This window comes from Numida meleagris, chromosome 1 (assembly GCF_002078875.1).
Source record: "Numida meleagris isolate 19003 breed g44 Domestic line chromosome 1, NumMel1.0, whole genome shotgun sequence".
NCBI lineage: Eukaryota > Metazoa > Chordata > Aves > Galliformes > Numididae > Numida > Numida meleagris.
Genome location: NC_034409.1, coordinates 23,258,160 through 23,273,915, shown reverse-complemented (window position 1 = coordinate 23,273,915; position 15,756 = coordinate 23,258,160). Strand labels below are relative to the sequence as shown.

The window sequence follows — 15,756 nt, the reverse complement described above, 5'->3', positions numbered from 1 at the left end:
GAACTGTCAGTAACTGATGCAAGAAGTTGGAGAATGTCATGAATAATGCATGCTGGATCTATTAATTTTAAGAGAAATTAAGTCTTACCTCAGAAGCCCATTGAGGACCTGGGATGGAATACAGACCGCATTCACTAAGGTTCTGATAAATTTTTTTTGTGTGTGTCTAAATTAAAATCCCGGCTCTAATCTTTTCCTAATATATAGCCTGTGATGTGCATGACTAGCTGAGTGGAGTTTAAGCAGAGTCTAATTCATTTAACTCAATAACAGAAGTTTCAGTCACATCTCAGATTTTCTCTTTTGGGTTGAAATGAACATAAATTGACTTGCTAGCAGTTAACTGCATTGATATAAATGATGGCCTAAGATGCAGAAGAAGGGTGATTCATTTGTTCTAGCCCCGGTGAACAAGGAAAGCTCAGTGTCCTCATCAAAGCAGGCAAATGTGTTTTTCTGCCCCACAGATGAAGATTAAATTGCTTTGTCCTCATCCTGGGTCATAAAAATCAATTTCATGGCAGCAGCAAAGCTGCTCACTAACATGTCATCTTCCATGAACAGCTTGGAGCCCTGAGGCTGAACAAATCCCATTTTTAGCAGGGGCATTCATGGATCTGCTGCCTCCATGCGCAGATCAAGTGTCTACCTCTCTTTCACCTCCCATCTCCTATGCCAAGCCATACTCAGGCAATACGATGCCAATGACCAGGGAAAAGCTGAAGCAAGACAGGGCCTTCATCTTTGCTCTTATCCCAGCACTTGGGAAACCTGCAAGGGTGGCTGCTTCCCCCAGCCTGAAGAAGCGGGCACTGAGCAAGGCCAGGGAAGCACACAGCAGCAGAAGCACTTGGAAAACTTCTGAGGCCCTTTGTCTGTTTGTTTGTTTGTTTGTTTGTTCCCTTCTTTCTTTCCTTTTATTCTTTCATTTCTTGTCATGAAATAGCCTGTGTAAAAAATTCTTTGCTAGGCCATCTTTATCCCTGTGACTGCTGGAGCAGGAACTGACAGTGGACAGGGGACTTGCTGGTAATAGTAAAAGCACCTTGCTGATAACTCTAAATTTCGCTCAAGTTCAAATATACTGTACTTGCATTCCACATTTTATTTTCATAATCCTATCGAAAGATGATCTGTAATATTCAGTGGAGAGACTTGATGTTCAGCAGTACTAACTCCACTGTGAGATGCAGACACGTTACAAACCTACAAGGTAAGTGGCAGACAGGCTACAATTTCTTGTAGATCAGTGGGGTCAAGCTAACCCTTGGGAATGTAGCTCTAGTGTATTAATAAAAATAGAGGACACTTTTGTATAGCAACCGATTTTTCTATGTCTAAAGTGCTCCATAAGTCAATTTTGTAAGCTAATGGGATAGTAAAAGATCAATAAGCAATAGCATGAGAAAATGTCATTGTAACACACAGAGACTATCAGATAAGCTGATTAATGCTCCATCAGTCATCTCGTACAACAGAAATAGCCATTATGAAAGAACACCCGTACATGATCTTTTTGGAAAATAAACACTTCAACCTGACATTTTTTCCACAAATGCTGTAGCATTCCCTAAGAGCATTTACAAAGTGGCCAAATGCATAATGCTAGAAAAACAATTCTCTAGCCATAACTTTTTTTCATCTGTAATCCTGGAAAACACAAAAAGTGATGCTTTCATGTTCCCAAGGTCCCTTTCATGCGAATAAGTTAAATGAAGCATACTTACAGAAATTTCCTAGTAAGTATTAGGTTTGCTTTTTGCTTGAGAGTGTATGAATGAGGCTATTCTATACCTCATTTTATGACCCACTGACTAATCTGCTAATCTGAACCAGGAAGAGGGAGAACAAATGGCATACAATGATATGAATAATTTATATATATGCATATATGTCAATGGTTTACAGGCGTTTGGCCCGGTTCCGTGACGAATGGGATGGGGGACCCACAGGCCCACGCCCCAGGAAAAGGGGAAAAGGGTAAGGAGATGGCCCTGAGAGCAAAGAACAGCGGCAACAATCTGAGGAGAAACAAACTATTTTACTAAATAAGATATCAGAATGCAAAATAACACACTATAATATGATATAATTACAATTTAAGCTGATAAATCCAATACAGAGAGAGAGAATGTCCCAAAATCAAGGTAGGCCTTACTCTACTACCGACGATAAGATGGCTGGAGAGCGAGGTGCTGCCAGGACGAGAGACGGGCGGAAAAAGGGACGAGGTCTCGTGATCTGCGAGTTTTTATCTTTTCCCTCTAGCCGGAAATGATAACACAGGAGCAAAGTACCTTGGGGACTGTAGTAGTCCTTCTCTTCTGAGAACTAGGTATGTCCACTACATGATGTTATGATGTGGAATACCAATAACCGAAAATCATAAAACCATGACTATATATATATATATATATACATTTAATGTAGGAAATGCTGTTATCTCATGTTATTCTGAAACAGTCTTAGACTTTGAACTCCGTGGATGAGAGCAGGATTCAAATCCTTGCTATATAAACTGAAAAACTATAAACCAAAACCGAGTCAAGCTTCACCCTGAAACCTGAGATAGCCAAGTGCCACTCTAACTGGGTTTAATGGAAACCACATTATCACTGACAAGCAGTGAATACTTTGCCTCGGCCTAGAGCTGTTCTCAGGCAGATACATTTTCAGCAGACTACTTCTTATAATGGTGCCTTGGGGAAGCTCCTGGCTTGGTTCTGTCCTCAAGGGGCTGCAGTAATGCCTGCAGAAGTGATAGTGTTTTGGCCTTATCATTTACCTGTTGGTGTCACACTTCTTGTGTGGTCATTCAGCTTGGTAGAGACTCCTTTATCTACCCCAGCAGTTTCAGCTCTCTGGGCAGTGCTCTCTCTGTTCCAGCTGCATACAAGCTGCGTGGAGGCCCTGCCATTTCCCAGGGCAAGGTTTCCTGTAGGCAGGATGCTGCTGCACAGCCAGGCTGGTTTCTGCTCAGAGTTTGAGCAAAGGAGAGAACAAGCCCTCAGCCCAAAGCCCAAGTTTCAGTTCAGTGAGGACACCAGAGAAATATCTGAGCACCAGGAACACCTTTACCCATGGGCGTGCAACCTTTTGGCTTGTCTGGGCCACACTGAGTGAAGAGAAATTGGCTTGGGCTGCATATATGAAGGTCACTCCAAAAGCAATGCCTCCTATTTATTTCCAAGGAAATTACAACAGGTACAAAGAGCACAATTGCATTATTAGTCACACAGCAACAACATGTAATGGAATACTGGCAGGAAGATTCAACCTCTACTGCCATACCACCAACATCTGCCTCTGACGTTGTGAGCCAACATAACAGAACAGGAGGCATTACTTTTGGAGCAGGCCTTGTAAAATTAATGTATATAAGTAAAAAAAAAACCCTTATTTTATCTTTTTTATTAAAACATATACAAGAGCAACAAAACCATAAAGCTGGGGGGATACGTGACCTTGTTTTTGTGACTGCACTGGGCTGGTTTGATGGCAGTGGATGCCATTCTCAATGAGCTTTCAAGGTGTTACGCAGAGATTTTTGATGAAATTTTACTCTTCCTGTGCTTCATCCTTGACAATAATTGTTCGCAGATGTGTGTACTGCCAAAAGCAGTGACATGAGTAAGGGGTGACTGTGAAGTGAGCGGTATTTCTCTTTGGTAATATGGGGCTTATGAAAGTCTGGCAAAGAGACGTAGTCAAATTTTTGAGTTGAATATCTGATTGTAACTCTATACATTCCATTTGAAAATTCACAAGTAATGTATTTATGTCAACTGAAAATGGAGTCACACGTATACAAAAAAAAGATTATTTCTTTTCAGCAATCTTGAAACCTATTCTCAAATTCCTTTATCAAAATGGAAAGCACAGCTGCATATTTTTTGCTGTTCACAGGGCTGTGTTTAGCCAGTGTATCAAAATGCATACAATTATTTGCCATAACTTGAGTTAGCTCTGCACTGCGCTCTCACCATGTCCTGGTTTCTGCCCAGACAGTGCCAGTGTGAGCAGTGGGTGCACACCCAGGGCAAGGCCAGCCCCCTTGAGTGGGAAGAACCACTGCCACGATGGCAGGGGGCAAGGGCCGGCCTAGGACAGGCTGTGCTGCGCCACATGAGGCCTGTGCACTGCAGGTTAGTCATGCCTGCCTTTACTCTTCCCCTCAAGTCTTGTCCTATCCTGAATTGAGACTTTAGATAAGGCAGTGTGTTCACTCAGGGCACATTCAGTCAGGTGACAGCACGGCTCACCATTTTTTTGGCATCCTTTTCTTCTTCCTCCAGCCACCCTCACCTCCTAGAAGTTGTTCTACCTCAGCCTCTGGCCACCAGAAGAGGCACCATCCTCAGACAGGGAGCTCTGCTGCTACAGTCAGTGGGGAGGAGGAAATGGGTGAAGGCAGTGCTGCTGCAACTTGTTCATAGCCTCTGCAGGAGGCCCTGTCTGTTCAAGGATCATTCACCATCAAATGGCTGTTCTGTCTCCTCAGAGAAGATGGAATGCTCCCAGTATGCAAGAATTGACAACATGTTGCCAGTAAGAACACACCAGCTTAGACAAGTGGGCTCACTACCATTACATCAGAAATTCAGGGAATTCTGGCCAAACCCCACACTGCTTTTCCTGGGGCCTTCAGTCATGCAGAAGTCACACAGAAGCACCTCAGTCCTTCTCATGTGCCCTCTGTAGGTGGCATCAGAAAGCTCACTCTGTCTGTGATCTTAGAACTAATGATGCTTTTGTGTTTTTCTGTCTTGGACAATTCTCTTGTGTGACTTTTTTTTGTGTTTTTCACAGACCTGTTTGCCTCTGTTCTTTGCGGTGCAACTGGTTGGTTCCATTGCAGCAATAAACAGATCATGTCACCGGTGTGAAATGCTGGTTGTCAGGATACTGCTACAGAGCCCAGGTGCTGCAAGGGAGACGTGCGGCAGGAGGCACATTGCCTCCCTTGGAACACAAGATCACACAGTTAATGACTACAAAATAAGAGTTGTAAGAAGATGTTGTGGACTAATTTAGACTTAAGCGTGAGGCAAAATTCTGCTCACAAAATAAAACATTGTTGATTGATGTGAGGGTGCATTTTGGTGTTTTCACTGCAAAAGAGAGTGAGAAATTAGTATTTTACAAACTCATTCATGGTTTAATAGAAGTTATTTACCATTTAAAAAAACCCTCAAGGGCATGACCTACTAAACCACATTCTGTCAGGCAACCTGAAGTATTATCTTTGTAATAACAATCCTGTCACTGGAATGCAAGACACCATATTATTTTTAGCAGATTAATATCCAAAATCATTTGACCACAAGCCAAAGGATCCCTTCTGAGAAAAACCATAAGTTCGATCATACATTTATTACCTACTATAATGTTTTCTTTTGCCTTCCCTTCGCAAAATTTGGTTCTCAGTAATCAAAGGGAGTCAGCTTCAGAAAATAATCATTCTCTGGATTGCATCAAAGAGCCTGAGTTGGAGGGTGATTGGAGGTTCTATCCAGAAAAGATGCCTCCAGGACAGTCTGGCTCAATTGCCTATTTAATCATGGGGAAGTTGTAGCAGAAGTCAGAGCAAAATGAACCTGCTGTTATAATGCACTGCAAACCCGTTTAGACAGCAAATACAGATCTATGGAGTGCCCAGGTGAAAACAATTTCTGTAGGTGTGCGCAGTCGCCCTGTCAGTGCATTTATGAGAGTGGGGGTGTTAAGGCAAGGGGACTTCTTTCTAACTACATATTTCTAAGATGGAAATAAATAATAATCCCTGCCAGTTGCCATGAAATGAGTGTTGGCAAAACTGTGAGCTAATATACTTTTTATTTAGGGTGGAACATCCCAGACAAAGAATCTCTGTGTCTCATAGGCAAATAGTCCTGGGAATCTGACTGCCCTGCAGGGAAGAAGAGCTGAACATGGCATCACTTCTTATGTTTCTTCCCTTAGAAGAACCCTGGCTCATGCATTTTCCAGAAGGAACAGACTGACTGCTCCAAACATGGCTTAGGGCAAAACCATGTCCTAATGCTGCAAATCAGGCCAGATTTGTTTTGGAAACCTGCTTTTCCAGAGTGGTCTGGTTGGAATACTAATTATTCCCTTTCTTGGCAATTGCTTGCTCCAGCTGAATGTCCTTTTCAAAATTGCTGACAAGATCTATGTACCACCCAGAAAACCCTGGTCTACACACAGCCTGATATGCATATACACAATATTCTATTCTGAAGTTCACAGTTAGCAAGAGCATGATGGATGAAAAGTAGCTTCAAATCTGGACAAGGAATAACTGGTCATCATTGCAGCAGCTACTAGAGAGATATTCTTATTGCAGATGACCTAGGAAGTCACAAGGCCAAAAAACTCATAATTACCTGACCTCCTGTCATTTCAGGCAGTTTGACCTTATTAAAGATTCTTAATCGTCATCAAAAGAGGTTACTCTTAGGGTTTGTTTTAGTCAAATGCTGTCATACTTGATGTCTGGTCTTCACTTTCACTAGGAAACATTCCTCAGAAATCACTGTATTGCTACTCCATTCTGAATTAGGTTGCTCCAACAGTAATGCCTCCTATTTATTTACAAGGAAACTACAACAGATACAAAGGACTCAGTGACACAATTTGATAGAGCAAATTCTCAGCTACAAAACACTGTTTTTCAACATAGTCACCACCATTGGCTGCGCATTTTTGCCGGCAGTGAACAAGAACCTGCTTGTAAAGGTCACTGTTGCTGTCACCACCGCTGAAACGCACCACCCACCTCTCACTGTGCTCACATCCACTGGTCTTTCTTTGTAAACGTTCAGCAAGCATCAATGAATGTCAGTGGGTGCCGTTTTTTCTGCTTGGAGGAATTCTGTTCCACATCTTTGCTTCATATGCTCTTCCATGTCAGATGCTATTGTGTCAGACTGCCCCTCTGCTGCCATCTGTCACACAGCAACAACGTGTAACGGAATACAGGTGGGAAGGTTCAACCTCTTCTGCCATACCACCAACATTCACCTCTGACAGTGTGAGCCAACCTGATAAAATTGAAGGCATTACTTTCTGAGCAGCCCTCATAAAATAACAAGGCAGGCAGCTGTGCTGACATTATATTCGATGGCAGTTCTGATTCAATGGAAATCCTGAGGGAAGCACCAGTTTTGAAACAGAAGGCAGATGTCTTCACAGGACTACTCTTTTCTTACCACTGTGCCTGGCTTACTTTTTCTTTCCACACATGAGACGTTTCCTTGGTTTACTTGATTTTAGTGAATTGTTCACGTGATATTAGCTGTGAAGATCTGAGATTAAGACTTTTCCTTTTAAATTCAGTGTGAATTTCAGTATCTCATCTGCTTCTTCTTGCTTCTAGTTCAATGATGCTTCTGAAAACCACTGAAATACACTCATCTACTTGTTGCTCCCTGTGATTCATAATGGTATACCTTTTGAGTTCTGCGTTAGTCAAGAGGGAAGAGGAAAAAGAGCAATGGAGAAAGGCAGTGACTTATGATTCTAACATTTGCCTGAAGAGAATGGAGTTCCAACAACTGATAGTTTTATTCTGTTTCTGGATTCTTAGATTACTTTGTTTGTCAGTTGGAGACCAAACACTTGAATGAAGCAGATTTCAGTCAAAAACACTTGGATAAATGATTATTGACCTTTGTAGTAACACTCCACTTAACTGCATGTATATAGAATGGAAACACAGAATCACCAAGGTTGGAGAAGACCTCCAAGATCAGTCAGTCCAACCATCCACCTATTATCAATATTTCCCACTAAACCACATCCCCCAGTACAACATTTAAATGTTTCTTGAACACATCCAGGGACAGTGATTCCACCACCTCCCTGGGCAGCCCATTCTAGTGCCTGACCACTATTCCGGAAAAGTAGTATTTCCTAACATCCAACCTGAACCTCCCCTGGCACAACTTGGGGCCATTCTCTCTAGTCCTATTGCTAGTAACACAAAAGGAGAGTCTGACTCCCACCTCACCACAACCTCCCTTCAGGCAGCTGTAGAGAGTGTTAAGGTATCCCCTGAGTCTCCTCTTCTCCAGACTAAATAATTCCAGTTCCCTCAGCCGCTCCTTATAAGACTTGTGCTCCAGACCCCTCACCAGCTTCGTTGCCCTTCTCTGGACATGCTCCAGGGCCTCAATGTCTTTCTTGCAGTGAGGGGCCCAAAACTGAACACAGTACTCGCAGTGCAGCCTCACCAGGGCTGAGTACAGAGGGGTAATCCCTTCTCTGGTCCTACTGGCAACACTATTTCTGATACAAGCCAGGATGCCATTGGCCTTCTTGGCCACCTGGGCATATTGCTGGCTCATGTTCAGCCAAGTGTCAGCCAATACCCCCAGGTCTGTTTCCTCCACACAGTCTTCCAGCCATTCTTCCCCAAGCCTGTAGTGTTGCCTGGGGTTCTTGTGGCCAAAGTGCAGGACCTGGCACTTGTTCTTATTAAACTTCATCCCATTGGTCTCGGTCCAGCTATCCAAACCGTCCAGATCCCTCTGTAGGTCCTTCTGGCCCCCAGGCAGACTGACACTTCCTGCCAGCTTGGTGTCATCTGCAAACTGACTGAGGTTCCACTCAGTGCCCTCATCCGGGTCATTGGTAAAGATACTGAACAGGACAGGCCCCACTATGGACCCCAGGGTAACACCACTTGTGACTGATCACCAGTTGAATTTAACTCCATTCACCACCACTCTCTGGGCCCGGCCCTCCACCCAGTTCTTTACCCAGCAAAGAGTGTAACTGTCCAAGCCATGGGCTGCCAGCTTCTCCAGGAGAAGCTGTGGGAGAACTGTGGGAGAAAGTGTCAAAGGCTTTGCTGAAATCTAGGTAGATCACATCAACAGCCTTTTCCTCACCTACCAGGCAGGTCACTCAATTGTAGAAGGAGGTCAGGTTGGTCAAGCAGGACCTGCCTTTCATGCAGGCGAGGCCTGATCCCCTGGTGGTCCCGCACATGCCATGTGATCTCCTTCAAGACAATCTACTCCGTAGCCTTCCCTGGCACTGAGGTCAGGCTGAAAGGCCTGTAGTTCCCTGGATCCTCCTTATGACCCTTCCTGTAGATGGGAGTCATACTGGCAAGCCTCTAGTCCTCTGGGACTTCTCTGGTTGACCAGGAACTCTGATAGATGGTGGAAAGAGGCTTGGCTATCACCTCTGCCAGCTCCCTCAGCACCCTCAGGTGGATCCCAACCAGCCCCATGGACTCGTGACAGTCCAGGTGGAGTAATAGGTCTCTAGCAGTTTCCACCTGAATCATGGGGGGTTTATTCTGCTGCCATCTGAGACTTCCAGGTCAGGGGGTAGAGTACCCCAAGGATAACTTGGGTCTGATTTTAAAGACAGATGTAAAGAAGGCACTGAGAACCTGAGCCTCTTCCTTATCCTCAGTGGTCACGTTCCCCACTGCATCTAGTAAAGGATGAAGATTCTCCTTAGCCCTCCTCTTACTGTTAATACATTTGTAAAAAGGTTTTTTGATCTCTTTTACCCAACAGCCAAGGCTTTTGCCTTTCTGATTTTCTCCCTGCACATCTTAACAACTTCTTTGTACTCTCCCTGAGTTGCCTGTCCCTTCTTCCGTAGGAGGAAGATTCTCTTTTTCTCCTGAAGCCTCAGGAAAAACTCCCTGTTCATCCACGCTGGTCTTCTTCCCTGTCAGCTCATCGTGCGGTATAGGGGGATAGCCTGTTCCTCTGTGCCTGTAAGACTCCATTCTTGCGGAGTGACCAGCCTCCCTGGACCCCTTTGCTCTTCAGGACTGAATCCCAAGGGACCTTCCCTACCAGCATCCTGAACAGTTCAAAGTCTGCCCTCCAGCAGTCCAAGGTAGCAATTTTGCTGCCGCTCTTGCTGACTTCACCAAGAATTGAGAACTCTACCATTTCATGGTCACTTTGTCCAAGACAGCTCTTGACCTTCACATCTCCCACCAGTCCTTCTCTGTATGTGAACAGCAGGTCTAGTGGGGCACCTCACTTGTTAGGCTCTCTTACCCACCGTGTCAGGAAGTTATCTTCCAGACACTCTAGAAACCTCCTAGACTGCTTCTTATGCACTGTGTTGAATTTCAACACAGTATCAGGGAACTTGAAGTCCCCCACAAGAACAAGGGCTGGCAATCACACAACTTTTGCCTTATCTGTCTCTTCATCCTGGTTAGGCAGTCTATAACAGACCCCTCCACCAGGAAATATATATATATATATATACTAGTACAGAACAAAACATCACCTGCCGTGGTAGAAAATCCCTCAAAAAAAGAAAAAATGTAAACTGAGGAAGGAGGTTTTACAAAGTGCTTATGATGATTTCTAGGGCTCTTACCTGCTTCTGTTTGTATTCCATAAAAATCAGTCTAGGATGAAGTGTACTGGCTTTTCCCTCTCTAGTACCTGTACAGGAACCAGAAGGCTGGTGCTGTGCAGCACTGGATTAATCAAGATTGGTTTCCAATTGTGAGGCAGCAGTTCCTCAGGGTGTTCTGCTTCTCAGAAGCTGCTTGATCCCCTCTTGCCTACTTAGAACAATTTATGTAGATTTACACAGGAGAAAGAACATGAAATGGAGCCATTCTTTCTCCTTCATTGCAGTGTTTGTCTTTGCCCTTTGGTTTATTAGGTGATTATTTGTGGCATGATCCAAAATAAAGTTTCTTTCCCTTTCTAGATATCAAAGCAAAATGCAGGGGAGACTGAAGCCTCTTTCATCCTGTTGACTAGTTCAATGCAGGAATGTTTGCAAACCAGGATAGCTGGTCATAGCAACTGAGAAGGAAGAGTAGTGCACAGAGAGTCATGCGCATTCATCTCGAGTTCCTCATCAGTGCAAACAACTCTGATTTTTTCTACCCCAGAACGAGGCACAAGGTCTTGGCTATTTCCTTCACAAAGAAGGTGAAGGAGTTTATAGGATGGGATGGATAGCTGAGAAAAGAGCCCAATGAAGCTGGACTTGCAGTCTGTGCACATCCAGGGTGACGGAGGGACTGAGGGGTGGTTACAGCATATACTGGGGTCACGCATCCTGCAACGGCTCCCTGCCCTCCTGCCCTATCCAGCTGCCCATTCACCTGTGCCTCGAAACAGCCCTGAAATGAGGTGGCAACCCAGGGACCCACAATGCCAGCACAGTGCCAGGGCTTATTTTCTGAAGAGAAAGGCAATTACAAAATAGATGTGATGTAGGTTCTAATAATGCATTATAGTAGGTACAGCTTAATGCAGGTAAAAACATAAAAAATACCCACTAAAATCAAAACCTTTTAGTACATAACGAGCTTTTATTCAGACCTGGCAGTATAATCTGCTATCCTACAAGGAAATCTTTGAAAATGCTTCTCTGTTTCCAAGAGCCCTGTAATTAATATTACTTCTTCATCTGCAAAGTGAGCTCATGACTCTGCATAATCACTCTCCCTCCTCTGTGAAACAGAAGGCAGCCAGTGCTGCACATGCCATTACTCCTGAAGGGCAGCCTCCAGAGCTGCATCCTAATGAAGGGAGTTGCTGTTTTGTCTCTAACAACTCAGGCACTCTGGTTTCTGAACCTTAAAGTTACTGCACATCAGCTGAAGAAGGTGACTGCCTAGTCACCTGTTCCAAGCAAGTGCCAGAGAAAATATTTTTTCTTTTATTAACCTAGACTGAAGCCTGAGCTGACACATTTTGCATCATGTTTGCAGCGAGAACCTCCAATCAATCACCAAGAACTTATTAAACTGCAAGTGAAATAATCTTGTATCTTAGTGAGGAGCTGAGCTTAGGCTCAACTGCAACACCACCTCTTGTAACTTCCCTAGGACGGTTTGATTAATGGGAAAGAGGAAAGTTCATCTACCTTCTGTTCTTAAAAATGCATGATACATGAACTCCAGGCTAATTACATAGGTATGCTGTCTGTAGGAGGGAGTATGGCTCTGTATGTGAATAACTAATCCACATGCAGGTCATTTCATACATTTTGACTGTAAAATAGCTTTGGGATTTTCTGATATCAGCCCTGTCTTCCAGTGGTGCAGACACAGCAGTAATTTAGGATTGAGGCTTTCCTCAAATTACCGGCTGTCATTTAACCTTGCTTGAGCTTGTTTATTCACAAAGAAAGTGGGGAAAGTAGTGCTTGTCTCACACACAGTGCTGTAAGAAAACTTATCAATAGAATCTACGAAGATCACTGTGAGCCTTGGTTAACAAGAAATAATATAAATTATTACTGTGCTCACATTGGTTGGGGATTTTTTTAGAGTCAATCTGTTGTGGCAGAACTAGAATCATTCAATCTTTCCATAGAGACACCAAGATATTTTTCTTTTGGTGACAGAAATACTGATTTGCTATCCCAAATGAAACTTTTCTTTCATAATCTCTATCATAACCACACAGCCAAATAAAGTACATCTGCAAATTAATCAAGTAAGATAAGGCCATTTTTCTTACTTTTTTTTCCCTAAGGAATAAATATGATTTAGAAAGGACCATTAGATGGGCTTGCAAAGCATAAGAAGAAAAGGTGAGAGTGCTTTAGTTGAAAGAGTTGGATGTATTTTTCTTGTAGTAAAGTAAAAAAAGAAATATTTCTTACGGTGAAGTTCTAGAAACCCAGGTGTTATCCATGTTCAGGTGATGACTCACTGCATGACTCACTGTCTGAAGCTTTTTTTGCTTCTTGGAATGGATGCCAGATGCAAGCACTCTTATCTGCACTCTTTGGAGATGTATCTGCACATGTGCTGGATGGAGGTGTGAAAGCTTACAGTCTGATGAGAGCATTTCTGCATCTGCTTGGGAGCCTATGTTTAGTCTGCACGTTCAGGGAACCATCAAGATCACAAGGTAGATATGCAATAAAGAAGATGCGAGATAGGCTTTACAGATACAGAAGGTAGGCTATCTTAGTCACTTCATTCCAAATTCTCTTTGTAGTTAGACATTCAAAATCCAGCTCCTAAAACAAATTGCCATCTAATCCTCAAGATTCTTGAAGTCCACAGATATTCCTGTTTCCAATGTAAAAAAATCATCCAGATGCTTGAAGTTTTACCCTGGATGTTTTGTCAGCTACAAAAGCTCAGTAACTATTTCACATTAAGCCTTGTAGTGATCTGTAAAGTGGTGTTTCTCAGCCTGGGACTCAACCTAGAAAGAATTTATACTGTAATGACTAGATAGATGGCTCCCAAATGCATGACTAGAGAGTGTGTTGCCAAGTGCTACTTTTCTTCCTCTTGCATGAACATCTGTTCAAGGGTTAGCATTCAAGATGAAAGAATTTGGGTTATACCTCTTTCTGCCGATCAAGGTGTTTGGAAGGGGCAAGCCTAAATTCTGAGAACAGCATCCAGACTTTCTGTGTGCACAGCTGTGCATGTTGTACTGCAAGTCGTGGCCTTATCAGAGCAGTGGGAGCAATAGGAAGAGATTACAGACATGGGAATGGCTTAGTGATCTGATTGTTCAGGCACCTGGAAAGAGACCTGGCTTCTGTTTGTGCTCTGATCCATAGTCAGTGTATTGATGAGGGCAGAAACTGCCCTGCTTGTCTGTAAAGTTCTGAAGGCACTGCAGTTACCAGCAGGAATTAAATTCTAGGTCCCTACTGTTAGGAGGATGTTTTATCTGGCAAAGCCATGGTGCCAAGAGACCCAGGTTTCTCCTGGGTAACAGCAAGACCTTTGACTAATATTCACCTCAGGCTGGGTCATAATGATTTATGTGCAAAACAGGAATTTCAGGTAATGTGATTTAAGGCCAATCTCTGCAAAAATGTTGGAATAGAAGAATTCGGTGATCTAACCAGCGCCAGCTCCCTGGGCTCCCACAGGAAGACAATCAGCTCCACTACCCAAACTCCACCTTACTCAGGGGTCAGGGGGCTCCTGCCAGCAAGAGTATGAGAGCCATTATGTTGCATTGGGATGCGTATTTTGGGCTCATTTGGGGATATTTAGAGAAGAAACCAAAGGTGGAGCAAAGGGAGGGATCGAAGTCGTTTGAAAGGGAGCAAGTATGGAAAAATGGAGAAGACGGGAGGTAAAAAGCCCTGGTCATGTGCAAAGAAGTTACTGGTTGGTACACTTGTCTGGCCGTGCCCTGCACGTAATCCCCACTGTCTGCCGTAACGTGTTATTAAGCTGTGTTTCCAGCTCCTTTCCTGGATGCGGAGATCTCTATTAGGGGTGCCTATCTGGGCCTGAGTGCTAATGCTGCAGGGTGGACCAGGGGTCTCCAAAGCCTGTGTGCCTACCTGGCCAGATTCTGCAGAGAGCAATTGGTCTGAGAGTTGGGACCAGAGGGACCACAGGGCCCATGATGGCTACTGGAGAGACTGGGTATCTGGGATTTGGCTACTGAAGGGGCCATTGATCTGAACCGGCTACTGGGGGAATCCATTTGCATGCATGTGCATCTTAACAGGGGTCCAGGGCCAGCTACTGAGGAGACAGAGTGTGCAAGGATGGCTACAGGTGTGTGTGTGTATGTGTGTGCAGAGTACTGGCAACTGAAGTGGGGCTGCAGCCTTGGAAGTTCCATGTCCAAGGGCCAGCAACTATGGATGCAAGGGAACCTATGGACATAAGCATATATATTATGCACATATTTTTCATTGACAGGTTTTCAACCTGATTAGCAAGCGAGGAGGACAGGAGCAGTCAATTTGTGCTGTATTTGCTTAGTGTTCTGTTTTCTGTCTGTGTTATAACCAGCCATGCACATAGCTTTATCTATGTATATATGCAAACGTGTATATGTGTACTGAATGTATGTATGTGTCTGTGCCTATTGGGAGCACACATTCAGCCTCACTACTGGCTAGATCTGAGGAGATGAGGTTATGGTAGCCTTGATTCGACCGGGCTACTGGATCTGGCAAATTCAAGCAGGTACAGTCCAAAATATAAGCATTGTATCATAATAATGTTTTTATTATTACCTATAAAGAGTCAAAGTAGGATTAGAGACTTCAGATGAATCTTCAAAGACTGTATCTTGTGATTGCAGGTTATCATTCAATGACAACAATCACAGAGGTCCCAGGACAATTGCTATGGACTCCGAAATGTCCAGGAGACCTAAAACGTATATACAGCCTATCAGAAACTGCACAGCACTTCCTACAACAGTCAGATTTAAAATATTCAATAAAATAAGCCAGAAGCATAATAAATACACAGGAGAAGAATAGGAGAGACTAAGGCCATGAGAACATCATGGAGTTTGCTAGGATCTCAGGATACCCTCCCAGTTTCCATCACACAGAAGAACAAACATTCCTCATTGTCAACGGTTTACGGGCGTTTGGCCCGGTTCCGTGACGAAGGGGACGGGGGACCCACGGGCCCACGTCCCGGGAAAAGGGGAAAGGGGAAAAGGGTAGGGAGATGGCCCTGAGAGCAAAGAACAGCGGCAACAATCTGAGGAGAAACAAACTAATTGACTAAATAAGATATCAGAATGCAAAACAACACACTATAATATGATATAATTACAATTTAAGCTGATAAATCCAATACAGAGAGAGAGAATGTCCCAAAATCAAGGTAGGCCTTACTCTACTACCGACGATAAGACGGCTGGAGAGCGAGGTGCTGCCAAGACGAGAGACGGCGGAAAAAGGGACGAGGTCTCGTGATCTGCAAGTTTTTATACTGTGAGCTTTTATCTTTTCCCTCCGGCTGGAAAATGGTAACAGAGGAGCAAAGTGCCGTGGGGAATGTAG

General features: G+C 43.8%; 1 protein-coding gene across 1 annotated transcript; it reads left to right on the top strand.

Moving 5' to 3' along the window:
• LOC110392603 lies at nucleotides 3,971-5,085 on the top strand. The gene is made up of 3 exons (XM_021384874.1): nucleotides 3,971-4,145; nucleotides 4,296-4,548; nucleotides 4,810-5,085. Exons 1-3 carry the CDS (start codon nucleotides 3,985-3,987, stop codon nucleotides 5,032-5,034), a joined length of 639 nt encoding a protein of 212 aa, XP_021240549.1. The 5' UTR covers nucleotides 3,971-3,984; the 3' UTR covers nucleotides 5,035-5,085.